General features: G+C 42.3%; 1 protein-coding gene across 1 annotated transcript in view; it reads left to right on the top strand.

Moving 5' to 3' along the window:
- LOC149432291 (uncharacterized) overlaps positions 1 to 16,051 on the top strand; it is a 46,367-nt gene extending 30,316 nt beyond the window's left edge. The window contains exons 20-22 of the mRNA XM_089665292.1: positions 1,241 to 1,318; positions 4,915 to 4,992; positions 10,675 to 16,051. Of these exons, the coding sequence (XP_089521418.1) occupies positions 1,241 to 1,318; positions 4,915 to 4,992; positions 10,675 to 10,850 (332 nt within the window). The 3' untranslated portion in view covers positions 10,851 to 16,051. The remainder of the gene's footprint in view (positions 1 to 1,240; positions 1,319 to 4,914; positions 4,993 to 10,674) is intronic.
- Positions 16,052 to 16,338: the final 287 nt, after the last annotated feature.

The following is a 16,338-nucleotide window of genomic DNA, read 5'->3' as shown; positions in this document are numbered from 1 at the left end:
AAATTCGACTCGAATTCCGGTTCGCCTGGTTCGATTCGCTCATCTCTATTTGAGACCATTACCCTTCCTTGACTCAGTTGTTTAATTTTCATCAAGTAGTGAACCCAAACTGGTCAAACTTCTATGCCTAGCTTTCATAATCTTTGCAACAAATATTACAAATATATATTGAAAATATATTTTTATTCCATATGGGACACTAAGAGGTAATTTATTAAGGAGTGGAGAATGTTCATCTTTAACATGAATGCTCTCCAAGCTTGGTTAATAAGGTAACACTATCTTCATATTGCATATATCAACCACGTGCAAGGGGAATTATATATCATTTAATAACTCCATAGACTCTTAATCCTGGGAGTTATTAACTTTATAATCTCTGGGTCAACAGTGAGCTGAGGGCTCTGTAGAGTTTTCCATTTTTATTATTTGTCTTTTGGTTGAACCTGATGGGTGTATATCTTTTTTTCAACTCATTATACTATGTTACTTTGTATAAGTGAACTGTGTCTACCTCTGAGATTGGACCATTTGGAATCCTTTGGGTGAGTCTAATGAATGGCTGGACTCATGTGGGTCTGGGTGATTTTCCAATGCCGCTTTTGCCCATGATCACCAATGATACATCAACAAACTATAATCCTAACAAATATCCATTATTTTAGGAAAGACTGTAGAGGCATCTCTTTGATCTTTGCATTCCCAAGAACCTTTTTTAATAGGAAAGGGGTTGGCTTATGTCAGTCTTTCTCAACCTTTTTCGAGACAGAGGAACCCCTAAGATAACTTTCAAGTCTGAGGGAACCCCTGCTAAAAATGACTATATCTACAACTCATGATATATTAGTCTGATGGTCAGTGGGAAGAATGCTCCTTACACTTGTGGTCATTGGGAAGAGACAATATTGTCAGTGGGAACTTATTTGAGAGGCAGAAATTACTTATTGCTCAAGGAACCCCTACTAACCTCTTGAGGAACCCCTAGCAACCTCTGGAGGAACCCCTAGAAACCTCTGGAGGAACCGCTAGCAAACTCTTGAGGAACCCCTAGCAACCTCTTGAGGAACCCCTAGCAAACTCTTGAGGAACCCCTAGAAACCTCTGGAGGAACCCCTGGCAAACTCTTGAGGAACCCCTAGCAAACTCTTGAGGAACCCATAGCAACCTCTGGAGGAACTCTGTTGTTCCACGGAATCCTGGTGGAAAAACCCTGGCTTATGTAGTTTCCTTATTTTTTCAGATGACTCAAATGATTCGGCAACAAACTGGACCACGGCTTCACCAAACAACACAGCTGGACCTCCAATCACTTCTTCAGGTGCTAATAAAATGCTAAAATTCGCCGATGCAAACTGCAATAGTAAAAAGCCAAAAGATATGGAGGGAGTTGAAAATACACCAAAAATTGTGAGCTTGCCAAATAAATATACAGATTGCAGAAGACATCAAATATCTACTAGAATCCCTAGAACACGGTTGGGTAGAGTTCAGATCGATTGATAGTTCCTATTGATAGTTCTGCACCTGTCTACACAAATGAAAACCAGGCTTAATGCTAATAGAATATGTTGAATTATGTGGACTCAGTAAGCGCCATGACATCAAGGAGAGACGGCAAAAAGCCGAACCAATTATTAGCAACAGTAATCCAACATATTACCGGAAAAAGAAGAGGAAAGAAAAAAGGTTAGAAGAAAGGAAAAAGAAAATTAAAAAAAGAAAAGGAATCAGAAAGAAAACATGGAGAAAAGGGAAACTAGAAGAATCACGGATCCAGGGCTAGCACAGGCAGAGACTATAAGAGGCCATAACTAGTAGGAGGCAGGGATGGCAAGGAATAACGTATCCAAGGTTCACAAACCTTAAGGAATCTCGGATGAGAATCATGAAGAATGCTAGACATCTGTTCATTGATCAACATAGCATTCATCCGGGTCCGCATCCCCTGGAAGACAACCGAAGGGGTTCTCAAAATACACTTTTCATTAACAAAAAAAATGGTTTATGTATTACTATGGCCTAGTGCAGAGGTCGCCAAACTTTCTAAACAAACAGCCAGTTTATTGTCCTTCAGAGTTTAGGGGGGCCGGACTGTGGCCAGCAGGAGTGGAAATTTTCCTGGCATCAGTGGGAGTAAACACTTCGCCACATTAGGTATTAGGGGGGAAATAACGCCCCATTGTTGTTGGCGAAATAGTGTCTCATATCATTGGGAGGAATAGTGCCCCAGCAGCATGCACCTGGTGATCTTCGTGATCGATGTGTCCTATGGACACAGCAGATCACGTGATGTGGTAAAAGACCAATCACAGTGGTCTTTTACCACATGATCAGCTGTGTCCAATGACACAGCAGATCACCGGGTAAATACAGTTGCCAGTTATCGGCTGCACTTTCCTCACACTGTGACAGCGTGAGGAAAGTACTGCTGATAACCGGCAATTGTCAGAGAACAGATCCACACTGATGATCAGTGCCCTGATGATCAGTGCCGCCCACCTGTGCCACCCACCAATGCCCAGCAGTGCCATCCACCTGTTCCATCAGTGCCCAGCAGTGCCCAGCAGTGCCCAACAATGCCACCTACCTGTGTCCAGCAGTGCCCCTCTATCAGTGCCACCCATCAGCGCTGCCCAGCAGTGCCTCCGATCAGTGCCACCCAGCATTGCTGCCCAGCAGTGCCACCAGTCAGAGCCGCCCATCTGTGCTGCCCATCAGTGCCACCTATCAGTGCCCATCAGTGCTGCATCATCAGTGCCGCCTATCAGTGCCCATCAGTGCTGCCTATCCGTGCCACCTCATCACTGTCCATCAGTGCTGCCTATCAGTGCCCATAAGTGCCTATCAGTGCTGCCTATCAGTGCAGCCTCATCAACGCACATCAGTGAAGGAGAAAAATTACCTATTTGCAAAACTTTATAATAGAAACAAAGAAAAACTTTTTTTTTGCTCTTTTTTTGATTATAGTGCAATAAATAAAACACCCAGCGGCTATTAAATACCACCAAATGAAAGCTCTATTTGTGTGAAAAAAATGCTAAAAATGTTATATGGGTGCAATGTGGCATGACCGCGCAATTGTCATTCAAAGTGCTACAACGCTGAAAATTGGCCTGGGCAGGAAGGGGGTATAAGTGCCCGGTAGGCAAGGGGTTAAATAAGGCACAACTTTTGAATTAAAATATTATTTGCGCAATAGATGAAAATCTTTTTTACATAAATAAAACAAATTATTAAAAAAAAAGGAAAGCTGACTTGTTAACGCTACCATATATCGGCATACAATCTATACGATGGTCACATAATAATCCATGCATAAATTCCATTTTTCTAAGTATTTGACAAAACATAATAATGGGTACATCCTTTGGCTCGATGCTTTTCGTGACAATAATCTCATCTGCTCCTGAAGAAGCGAGAGTATTGTCACGAAACGCATCGAGCCATTATTATGTTTTGTCAAATACTTGAAAAAATGGAATGTATACATGTATTATTATGTCAAGTAAAAGATGTAAAAGTGCAGTGCTAAAATGGATTTGACAAATATCTGTATAATCTCCAGAATAAATAAAGTGCTAAATAATACCTGAATAAAGTGTTTATTATCCAGAGAAAAATGCTAAATAACTTAATACCATAATAAGTAATAATAATAAATAATCCAAATAATGAATAAATGGTTATTGTCCAGATAATGGAATTATAAGAGTCCCAATAAATATCAGTAATCCGGATAAAAATCAATCTTGTAATCCCAGTGGCATACAACCAAATATTCCGGTGACGTGCGGGATATAGTAAAAATGCACACTCACCAGATGCACATCTTAAATGCGCACTGTATTAATATGTTGTAATCAGCCAGAGGTCCCTTCTATGGTGGGATGGAATCAGGAGCGGACTGACCATTTGGCCCCATGAGATGCCCCTGGTAACTTTCATATATATATCAACCATGTGCAAGGGAAATTATATATCATTTAATGACTCCATAGACTCTTAATCCAGGGAGTTATTAACCTTATAATCTCTGGGTCAACGGTGAGCTGAGGGCTCTGTAGAGTTTTCCATTTTTTTATTTGTGTTTTGGTTGAACCTGATGGGTGTATATCTTTTTTTCAACTCAATATACTATGTTACTTGGTATAAGTGAACTGTGTCTACCTCTGAGATTGGGCCATTTGGAATCCTTTGGGTGAGTCTAATGAATGGCTGGACTCATGTGGGTCTGGGTGATTTTCCGATGCCGCTTTTGCCCATGATCACCAATGATACATCAACAAACTATAATCCTAACAAATATCCATTATTTTAGGAAAGACTGTAGAGGCATCTCTTTGATCTTTGCATTCCCAAGAACCTTTTTTAATAGGAAAGGGGTTGGCTTATGTCAGTCTTTCTCAACCTTTTTCAAGACAGAGGAACCCCTAAGATTACTTTCAAGTCTGAGGGAACCCCTGCTAAAATGACTATATCTATAACTCATGATATATTAGTGTGATGGTCAGTGGGAAGAATGCTCCTTACACTTGTGGTCATTGGGAAGAGACAATATTGTCAGTGGGAACTTATTTGAGAAGCAGAAATTACTTATTGCTCAAGGAACCCCTACTAACCTCTTGAGGAACCCCTAGCAAACTCTTGAGGAACTCCTAGAAACCTCTGGAGGAACCCCTAGCAAACTCTCGAGGAACCCCTAGCAACCTCTGGAGGAACCCCTAGCAACTTCTGGAGGAACCCCTAGTAAACTCTTGAGGAACCCCTAGAACTCTCTGGAGGAACCCCTGGCAAACTCTTGAGGAACCCCTAGCAAACTCTTGAGGAACCCCTAGCAACCTCTGGAGGAACTCCGTTGTTCCACGGAATCCTGGTGGAAAAACCCTGGCTTATGTAGTTTCCTTATTTTTTCAGATGACTCAAATGATACGGCAACAAACTGGACCACGGCTTCACCAAACAACACAGCTGGACCTCCAATCACTTCTTCAGGTGCTAATAAAATGCTAAAATTCGCCGATGCAAACTGCAATAGTAAAAAGCCAAAAGATATGGAGGGAGTTGAAAATACACCAAAAATTGTGAGCTTGCCAAATAAATATACAGATTGCAGAAGACATCAAATATCTACTAGAATCCCTAGAACACGGTTGGGTAGAGTTCAGATCGATTGATAGTTCCTATTGATAATTCTGCACCTGTCTACACAAATGAAAACCAGGCTTAATGCTAATAGAATATGTTGAATTATGTGGACTCAGTAAGCGCCATGACATCAAGGAGAGACGGCAAAAAGCCGAACCAATTATTAGCAACAGTAATCCAACATATTACCGGAAAAAGAAGAGGAAAGAAAAAAGGTTAGAAGAAAGGAAAAAGAAAATTAAAAAAAGAAAAGGAATCAGAAAGAAAACATGGAGAAAAGGGAAACTAGAAGAATCACGGATCCAGGGCTAGCACAGGCAGAGACTATAAGAGGCCATAACTAGTAGGAGGCAGGGATGGCAAGGAATAACGTATCCAAGGTTCACAAACCTTAAGGAATCTCGGATGAGAATCATGAAGAATGCTAGACATCTGTTCATTGATCAACATAGCATTCATCCGGGTCCGCATCCCCTGGAAGACAACCGAAGGGGTTCTCAAAATACACTTTTCATTAACAAACAAAATGGTTTATGTATTACTATGGCCTAGTGCAGAGGTCGCCAAACTTTCTAAACAAACAGCCAGTTTATTGTCCTTCAGAGTTTAGGGGGGCCGGACTGTGGCCAGCAGGAGTGGAAATTTTCCTGGCATCGGTGGGAGTAAACACTTCGCCACATTAGGTATTAGGGGGGAAATAGCGCCCCATTGTTGTTGGCAAAATAGTGTCTCATATCATTGGGAGGAATAGTGCCCCAGCAGCATGCACCTGGTGATCTTCGTGATCGATGTGTCCTATGGACACAGCAGATCACGTGATGTGGTAAAAGACCAATCACAGTGGTCTTTTACCACATGATCAGCTGTGTCCAATGACACAGCAGATCACCGGGTAAATACAGTTGCCAGTTATCGGCTGCACTTTCCTCACACTGTGACAGCGTGAGGAAAGTACTGCTGATAACCGGCAATTGTCAGAGAACAGATCCACACTGATGATCAGTGCCCTGATGATCAGTGCCGCCCACCTGTGCCACCCACCAATGCCCAGCAGTGCCATCCACCTGTTCCATCAGTGCCCAGCAGTGCCCAGCAGTGCCCAACAATGCCACCTACCTGTGTCCAGCAGTGCCCCTCTATCAGTGCCACCCATCAGCGCTGCCCAGCAGTGCCTCCGATCAGTGCCACCCAGCATTGCTGCCCAGCAGTGCCACCAGTCAGAGTCGCCCATCTGTGCTGCCCATCAGTGCCACCTATCAGTGCTGCATCATCTGTGCTGCCCATCAGTGCCACCTATCAGTGCCCATCAGTGCTGCATCATCAGTGCCGCCTATCAGTGCCCATCAGTGCTGCCTATCCGTGCCACCTCATCACTGTCCATCAGTGCTGCCTATCAGTGCCCATAAGTGCCCATCAGTGCTGCCTATCAGTGCAGCCTCATCAACGCACATCAGTGAAGGAGAAAAATTACCTATTTGCAAAACTTTATAATAGAAACAAAGAAAAACTTTTTCTTTGCTCTTTTTTTGATTATAGTGCAAAAAATAAAACACCCAGCGGCGATTAAATACCACCAAATGAAAGCTCTATTTGTGTGAAAAAAATGCTAAAAATGTTATATGGGTGCAATGTGGCATGAGCGCGCAATTGTCATTCAAAGTGCTACAACGCTGAAAATTGGCCTGGGCAGGAAGGGGGTATAAGTGCCCGGTAGGCAAGGGGTTAAATAAGGCACAACTTTTGAATTAAAATATTATTTGCGCAATAGATGAAAATCTTTTTTACATAAATAAAACAAATTATTAAAAAAAAAGGAAAGCTGACTTGTGAACGCTACCATATATCGGCATACAATCTATACGATGGTCACATAATAATCCATGCATAAATTCCATTTTTCTAAGTATTTGACAAAACATAATAATGGGTACATCCTTTGGCTCGATGCTTTTCGTGACAATAATCTCATCTGCTCCTGAAGAAGCGAGAGTATTGTCACGAAACGCATCGAGCCATTATTATGTTTTGTCAAATACTTGAAAAAATGGAATGTATACATGTATTATTATGTCAAGTAAAAGATGTAAAAGTGCAGTGCTAAAATGGATTTGACAAATATCTGTATAATCTCCAGAATAAATAAAGTGTTAAATAATACCTGAATAAAGTGCTTATTATCCAGAGAAAAATGCTAAATAACTTAATACCATAATAAGTAATAATAATAAATAATCCAAATAATGAATAAATGGTTATTGTCCAGATAATGGAATTATAAGAGTCCCAATAAATATCAGTAATCCGGATGTAAATCAATCTTGTAATCCCAGTGTCATACAACCAAATATTCCGGTGACGTGCGGGATATAGTAAAAATGCACACTCACCAGATGCACATCTTAAATGCGCAGTGTATTAATATGTTGTAATCAGCCAGAGGTCCCTTCTATGGTGGGATGGAATCATGGGCGGACTGACCATTTGGCCCCATAAAATGCCCCCTGGTACCTTTCATAGGCTTTTTTGGGTGTGATTTGAGTGTGGGTGAGGACACAGGGGCCCCATGATCCCCTATTGCCCGGGGAGCCCCATGAGTTGTCAGTCCGCCCCTGGATGGACTACAGCCTGGAATGGATAACCCTCCTCTGGAGTCTGGGGTAGTAAGACGTCAGCCAGAGGTCCCTTTTAAGGTGGGATAGAATACAGCCTGATGCGGGTCTCCCTACTCTGGACACTGGGATAGTCACCTGGGTTCCCGAGGATTTAAATGCTCAGTGCAGAGCAAAAAAGAAGGGTGCCCATAGTGTAGTCATTTGGTATTTTAAATAGGTTTATTTGTGCAGAGATTAAATGAAAATCCAAAGCATCCGTATGTTTAGGAGCAAATGCAGCATATTGCTGCCTAATACACTGATCAGCTGGTAAGCAAAAATGGCCACCGGATCTCCGTGATCCGGCGGCGTGACGTCACATTGTGCGGCTCCTGCCTTTTCTTTATAAATTGCTTTATTTATGTAAAAAAAGATTTCCATCTATTGTGCAATACATTTTTTTTTATGCAAATGTTGTACCTCAATTAAAGTCCCATCAGATATGTTCCTGCTCTTTGCTCTGTGCAAGTGCAGAAAAATACGAGTTGATCCTAACGGTAATCTTATGTCCTCTCAAATCTCAAACAATGTTAACAGATTTCCCAGATATTTTTTTTTTACGGTGTAGATGCGCTTTAATTTATTAAACTCTAAAATATTTTCTATTTTTGCCACAGTGCCGCATTCTACCACTAGAGTGAGCACAAGTCCTCCCAACACAAGTCCTCCCAACACAAGTCCTCCCAACACAAGTCCACACAAGTCCTCCCAACACAAGTCCTCCCAACACAAGTCCTCCCAGCACAAGTCCTCCCAACACAAGTCCACACAAGTCCTCCCAACACAAGTCCTCCCAACACAAGATCCTCCCAGCACAAGTCCTCCCAACACAAGTCCTCCCAACACAAGTCCTCCCAACACAAGTCCTCCCAACACAAGTCCACACAAGTCCTCCCAGCACAAGTCCTCCCAACACAAGTCCTTCCAACACAAGTCCTTCCAACACAAGTCCTCCCAACACAAGTCCTCCCAGCACAAGTCCTCCCAGCACAAGTCCTCCCAACACAAGTCCTTCCAACACAAGTCCTCCCAACACAAGTCCTCCCAACACAAGTCCTCCCAACACAAGTTCTCCCAACACAAGTCCTCCCAGCACAAGTCCACACAAGTCCTCCCAGCACAAGTCCTCCCAACACAAGTCCTTCCAACACAAGTCCTTCCAACACAAGTCCTCCCAACACAAGTCCTCCCAGCACAAGTCCTCCCAGCACAAGTCCTCCCAACACAAGTCCTTCCAACACAAGTCCTCCCAACACAAGTCCTCCCAACACAAGTCCTCCCAACACAAGTTCTCCCAACACAAGTCCTCCCAGCACAAGTCCTCCCAGCACAAGTCCTCCCAGCACAAGTCCTCCCAACACAAGTCCTCCCAACACAAGTCCTCCCAACACAAGTCCTCCCAACACAAGTTCTCCCAACACAAGTCCTCCCAGCACAAGTCCTCCCAGCACAAGTCCTCCCAACACAAGTCCTCCCAACACAAGTTCTCCCAGCACAAGTCCTCCCAGCACAAGTCCTCCCAGCACAAGTCCTCCCAACACAAGTCCTCCAACAGAGAACTTAACGTTTGCCGTGACGGATGTGACTTCTCCGCCTACAACTCCTTCTCAAAATATACTTTTCATTAACAGAAGCATGGTTTATGTATTACTATGGCTTAGGAGTGCTTGTTGCTCCATGTGTTACAGTTGGAGCATCTAGTGACCGGTGTCTATAGACCCGAACGGTGAACTCCTCTTTTTGCTCCTTTTCAATCTGTTAAATTTAGCATTGGAAGCATTTTGTTATCTGTCATCTGTGTGCAAGGAGATACCTGTTGGTCTTGCCAAAAATGTCCTTTCTCTTCTGCATTTCTTCTCTTTATTTCTTCATAGAGCCCACTACATTTCTCAGTGGATCCCACTCCAATTCTCAGTGGATCCCACTTCATATCTCACTGGAGCCCACTCCATTTCTCAGTGGATCCCACTCCAATTTTTCTGTGGATCCCACTTCATATCTCTGTGGAGCCCACTCCATTTCTCAGTAGATCCCACTCCATTTCTCAGTGGATCCCACTCCATATCTCAGTAGAGCCCATGCAATATCTCAGTAGATCCCACTCCATTTCTCAGCAGAGCCAACTCCATACCTCAGTGGAGCCCACTCTATTACTCAGTGGAGCCCACTCCATTTCTCTGTGGAGCCCACTCCATATCACAGTGGATTCCACTCCATTTCCCAGGGGATCCCACTCCATTTCTCAGTACAGCCAACTCCATACCTCAGTGGAGCCCACTCTATTTCTCAGTGGAGCCTACTCTATTACTCAGTGGAGCCCACTCCATATCACAGTGGATCCCACTCCATTTCTCAGGGGATCCCCCTCTATTTCTCAGTGGATCCCCCTCCATATTTCAGTGGATCCCCCTCCATATCTCAGTGGATCCCCCTCCATATATCAGTGGAGCCCACTCCATATCTCAGTGGAGCCCACTCCATGTCTCAGTGGAGCCCACTCCATTTCTCAGTGGAGCCCACTCCATTTTTTCAGTGGAGCCCACTCCATATCTCAGTGGAGCCCACTCCATATCTCAGTGGAGCCCACTCCATTTCTCAGTGGATCCCACTCCATTTTTCAGTAGAGCCCCCTCCATTTCTCAGTGGATCCCCCTCCATTTCTCAGTGGATCCCACTCCATATCTCAATTGGACTAAAGTTCATACTCCTTTGTTTTAAAATGCATTTAGCTGTACACTCTTCTATGAAATGTGACCAAGAGCTGTTCAACGTTTGAGTTGCATAATCCCAGAGATGTATGGAAGTATCTACACTATTCATACTACATGCACAGTACACAGAGCTAATTGTTATAATAAAAGGACTTTTTTTCTTTTAGGTCTGTCCTCCGCAACAACAGAGTTCACCATGGCTCCTGGTACGACCAGTGTCGGAAGGGACGGGTCGTCCACCGTCCCCGGCGATGAGACTTCAAGGACAACGTCTACAGCGTCCAAGCTTTCCACAGCTGGATTCTTTTTTATTTGTTTTGCTGCTTTTGTTGTATTGTTCTAAGTTGGATGTAATCAGATCATCAATTTTACGAAAATCTTTCTATTTTCTAAATCACAGTGCGAAACTTATACTTTTACCAACTGACTCCACCTTTCTTACATTTCTTCTTTATACTTGCCTTAGTCGGATGACCTTGAGAAGGAATCTTCACAACTTCTGGCCAAAACTGTTTTTTCCCGCTCTGCGTCTAGTCGCTTAAGCCTGGTACACACGATGAGTAAATCGGACAAAAAACACTGCTTTCGGAGCAATCAGCCGATAATTTGATCGTTGGTGCCAGGGGCGGACTGACCATTTGGAAACTCAGGCACTGCCCGAGGGTCCGGGGTCAGTAGGGGGCCCCATGAGATGCCCCTGGTACCTTTTTCATAGGCTTTTTTGAGTTTGGGCAAGGACACAGGGGCCCCATGATCCCCTAATGCCCGGGGGCCCCATGAGTTGTCAGTCCGCCCCTGGTTGGTGTACAGCTTTCGAGAGCTGGTCAGGACAATTCATGCAAATTATCTGAAGGGACAAACACAACATTTCTTTCTAGTACAATAACAGAACAAACGATTATTGTTTGAAAATTTAAAATACAACTGTGTCGCGCTCCAAATATATAAAAAAACGATAATTAAATAATCTTACAAGTTTAAAATTAATATTTAATAATTGTAATAAAATTAATCCCCTTATTAATGTGCTTAATTACAAATTAAGCACTTGTAGGATTATTTAATTATAATTTTTTTTTTATATATATTTGGAGCGCGACACAGTTGTATTTTACATTTTGGATTGATTAACACATCAATAGGAGTATGTGTCTGAGTGTCAGTGAACCATAATAGTACACATAATTAATTATCACAATTTATCAATTTAAATTATATGAGTATTCTAGTGGCTCACACGCACTTTATATAAAAGAAGGATTATTGTTTAATCAGGACAGTATTTGTCCGTAAAAAAATCGAGCGACCAAGACCACGCATGCTCGGAATTGAAAGAATACATTACAATACAATACAATTACATTAGGTCATTGCAGAATGTCGTATTCTGTTTTAAGAGAATTTTTGTAACTTTAGTAATCTATTCCTTTGCAACATGAGACTAGTATGCAAAAAAAAAAAGGATGATCATTCGTCTGATATTCTCATCGCGTGTAAAAGGCTCAAGACTTTAAAAGAGAAGTTCAGGAATTAAAAAAAAAACAAGCACACAATCTTCCCTAGGTGGATGCTGGATCTATCCTTCACTGGCTCTAAGACCAAGAACTGAGTGATCAAAGACCACTGATTGCTCAGTTCTCAGACTTCACTGAGCAGAGAGCCTAGGACAATGAGCTGCTGGCTCACTGCTCTGCCCCTCCAGCGCTCACTGGAGCATCGGGCTGTGGAGGGGGCGGGAGCTGCTGGCTCAGGCTCTCAGCAGCTCGCTGAGAGGCTGAGTTAGCTACCAGTCAGGCATTTGGGTAGATCCTGACATTAAAGTCAGGATCTCTCTAGAGCCCAATCCAGCTCAGTGACCTCAGCTGACAGCAGGATTTAGCGCATTGTCCGCTAAATATGGGTTACAGGAGTGCAGAATGAAGTGCACTCCTGCAACTCACAGGAGAAGTCAGGTCTGGAGGTCTACCTAAACAACATTAAGGAGATCAAAGATCACCCGGGTGCAGCAAATGGTGTTTGGGGTGATAACATAGCAAAGAGCCCTATTAAAATGTAAGGAAGGTTTGAAGAGTTTAGAGGTCAGTAGAAATGCAGAGTTCAAGGGTCAATAGTAAGTAACACAGAGTTCAGAGGTCATTAGTATGTAGTAAGTAAAGCAGAGAGGAGAGGTGAAGGGTATTGCAGAGATTGGTAGTATGTAACATGGGGTCAGACATACATGACATGGAGTGCAGAGGTCACTAGTATGTAACACACAGTGAAGGGGTCAGGAGTATGTAACATAGAGTGCAGAGGTCATTAGTATGCAACACACATTGCAGGGATCAGGAGTATGTAAAATAGAGTGCAGAGGTCAGTAGTATGTAATGCAGAGTTTGGAGGTCAGTAGTAAGTAAAGCAGAGAGCAGAGGTCAAGGGTATTGCAGAAGTCGGTAGTAAGTAACAGGGGGTCAGAAGTACATGACACGGAGTGCAGAGGTCAATAGTATGTAATACACAGTGAAGGGGTCAGGAGTATGTAACACAAAGTGCAGCGGTCAATAGTATGTAAAACATAGTGCAGGAATCAGGAGTATGTAACATAGAGTGCAGAGGTCAATAGTATGCAACACATAGAGCAGGGGTCAGGAGTATGTAACATAGAGTGCAGAGGTCATTAGTATGTAATGCAGAGTATAGCTGTCAGAAGTAAGATGGTTGTTCAGAGGTTAGAAGTATGTAATACAGAGTGCACAGGTCAGGAGTAACACAAGTGCAAAGGTCAGTGATATGTAATGCACAGTGCAAGGGTCATGGATAAGTAACGCAGAGGTCAGTAGTATGTAAAGCCGAGTGTAGGGGTCAGGAGTGAGTAAGGCAGAGTACTGAGGTCAGGGGAATGTAACAAAGGCTTCAGAAGTCTGGAGTTCAGAGGTTAGTAGTATGTACTGCAGAGGTCAAAGAGCAGTTGTATGTAATGCAGTGTGTAGTATTCTGGTGTATGTAACAAACAGTGCAAAGGTCTGGAGCAACTAAATTGTCTTAAAGTGTAGCTAAGCCAAAAGAACAAAACAAAGAACAAAAATGCAACATGTTACAGCTTACTAGTCCTTATATGTGGTGGTGGCATTTGGTTTCTTTTTTTTTAGTTTTTTTCTTCTTTATTTTAACCAGAAAAAAAAACAGTGGCAGCACAGTGGCTAAGTGGTTAGCACCTCCATCTGCAGCACTAGGGTCATATGTTGGAATTTCAACCACAGCACTACCTGCACAGAGTTTGCATGTTCTCCCTGTGCCTGTGTGGGTTTCCTCCGGGTACTCCGGTACTCCAAAGACATGCTGGTAGGTTAATTGGCTCCTGTTTAGATTGGCCCTAGTATAAATTGGACACATAACTTGAATCCATCTGTGGGCATTATTGACGACCCTTGTGATTGTTCTCTGGTATTTGTGGATTCGGTGAGTTCCGTCTTGAGCCATTGAGGCGGCACTTCATATGTCATGTCAGCTGGTACAACTAAGACTGTTTGTGGTGGCAACAACATATACTGTTCACCAGGGGCGGACTGACCATTTGGAAACTCAGGCACTGCCCAAGGGCCCGGGGTCAGTAGGGGGCCCCATGAGATGCCCCTGGTACCTTTTTCATAGGCTTTTTTGAGTTTGGGCAAGGACACAGGGGCCCCATGATCCCCTATTGCCCGGGGGCCCCATGAGTTGTCAGTCCGCCCCTGCTGTGCACATGTACTCCTGAAGAAGACAAGTGTTCAAAAGTCTTTTCATGTGGACTTCATCTCTTTTTTTTTTTAATTTAAATATTTATTAGTTTTCAACATATTAGGAAATTTAAAATTCACAATACAAATTCTTTACATTCATATATATCAATAAGAAAAATAAACAAAAACCAAATTATTCACTCATTTCTCATATTTTCCTTTTTTTCTCCCATCCCTCCCCATAGCAAATCTAAGATTCCCCCCACCCGTCCCCTCGTCTTTCTCTTATAAACACTGGAAAAAGAAGCCTTAAAAATGTTCTTATTACTGATGGGTAGGAATTAAGAGATATCTTTTTTTTCATCTATTCACTTTTGATCTAAACTCTTCCCATTTTTTTCCATTTCGCATAATACAGTGGGGCAAAAAAGTATTTAGTCACCACCAATTGTGCAAGTTCTCCCACTTACAAAGATGAGAGAGGCCTGTAATTGGCATCATAGGGAGACCTCAACTATGAGAGACAAAATGAGAAAACAAATCCAGACAATCACATTGGCTGATCTGGAAAGAATTTATTTGCAAATTATGGTGGAAAATAAGTATTTGGTCACCTACAAACAAGCAAGATTTCTGGCTCACAGACCTGTACCTTCTTCTTTAACCTCCCTGGCTGTATGATTATTTTAGATTTTTGGTGCTGAAAGCGGTACCATTTTTTTGCATGGAAATATGTTTTTTTTTTATTGTAGGGCTGTAATTTTTAGGAATAACTCACTGAAATCTGTCCGAACAAGAGTCTAGTAAACATCCCGGGGATGACAAAATTTGAAACACGAAATCATAAATTATAATTTAATAAATAATCATAAAAATAATAATATAATAATAATAAATTTAATTTAATAATATAATCAAACCAAAAACACTGAAATGTGAAATAGAGCGCCAAGTTCGCACATCGCTGAGCAAAGTCGCAGAATCGTTTTCAGTGTCTGATGACGAATTTCCCCCACAAATCATTATCACTCAATTCTGCAAGTGGTTCTGATTTACTATCGCTGTTCTCTAGCCGGTCTAAAACCGCTTTTGACCTAAAGGGACGCTTTTTGGACACCATGGACATTTCTCAGTTTCCAGGCAGAAAGAACAGTAAAATTGCAGGCAGGGCGCCGGACAAAGCACTCGGGACAAAATGTATGTGAAATGGTTTGATACAGGAATGGAATACTATGTTATGTTAGTGATTTTAGTGAATGTCACTTTTTGTCATTTTTGAATTTCCCGAAGTACCCTACACCTGATTCTTTATATTGATTTACTGATGATTCTGTATTATGTAAAAGGCAGGTTCCAGGATCCAAATTAATATCAGTTTTTGTAATCTTTCTAATTTGATGAACCACTCTTCTCCAGAATATTTGTATCTTTGGGCATTTCCACCATAAGTGATAAATTGTGCCTATCTCTCCACACTCTCGCCAGCACAAAGGTGATTTCTCCCCTCGGACTTCATCTCTTAACAAGAACTACTTCCAAGCTATATGAGAACATTACTAATATATTACATGGATGTCTATGTATACACCAGTCATAATGTATGTTTTTGTATCATTTTTTTTTTTTTATTTAATTTTTAACTGTACTACTTTCTTGCAACTACATTTTTTGTGAATGTGCCTTGAAAATTGCCTGCTAGACATATGCTTGTTGAGGTCATTGATTGTTCGGAATGTTGACACTTGAATTCCTAGATTACACATCTAGGCCTAATATTCCTGCTTGTTACCTCTGATTTTCGCAAAACTGTAAAATAATTTTAATAAAGAAGTGTGAAATGTAGAAAGGTTGTACCTCATCACTGGTCCTTGCTGCGGTGGAAAATGAACGTCCATTTTACCTTGGAGGACTGACAACTTATGGGGCCCCCGGTCAATAGGGGATCATGGGGCCCTGGTGTCCTCACCCACACCCAAAAAAGCCTATGAAAAAGCCAATGAAAGGTACCAAGGGCATCTCATGGGGCCCCCTACTGACCCCGGGCTCGAATGGTCAGTCCTCCCTTGCTCGGAAATTGAACAATCGTTCCTGAAAGGATAGTTTTTGAAGTAACTTTTTCTGGTGCATGGCTGG

This window comes from Staurois parvus, unplaced genomic scaffold, assembly GCF_062004578.1.
Source record: "Staurois parvus isolate SC_StPar_1 unplaced genomic scaffold, SC_StPar_1.0 ptg002174l, whole genome shotgun sequence".
NCBI classification, from domain to species: Eukaryota; Metazoa; Chordata; class Amphibia; order Anura; family Ranidae; genus Staurois; species Staurois parvus.
The sequence above is the reverse complement of the archived record's forward strand: the minus strand, read 5'-3'. Positions and strand labels throughout refer to the sequence as shown.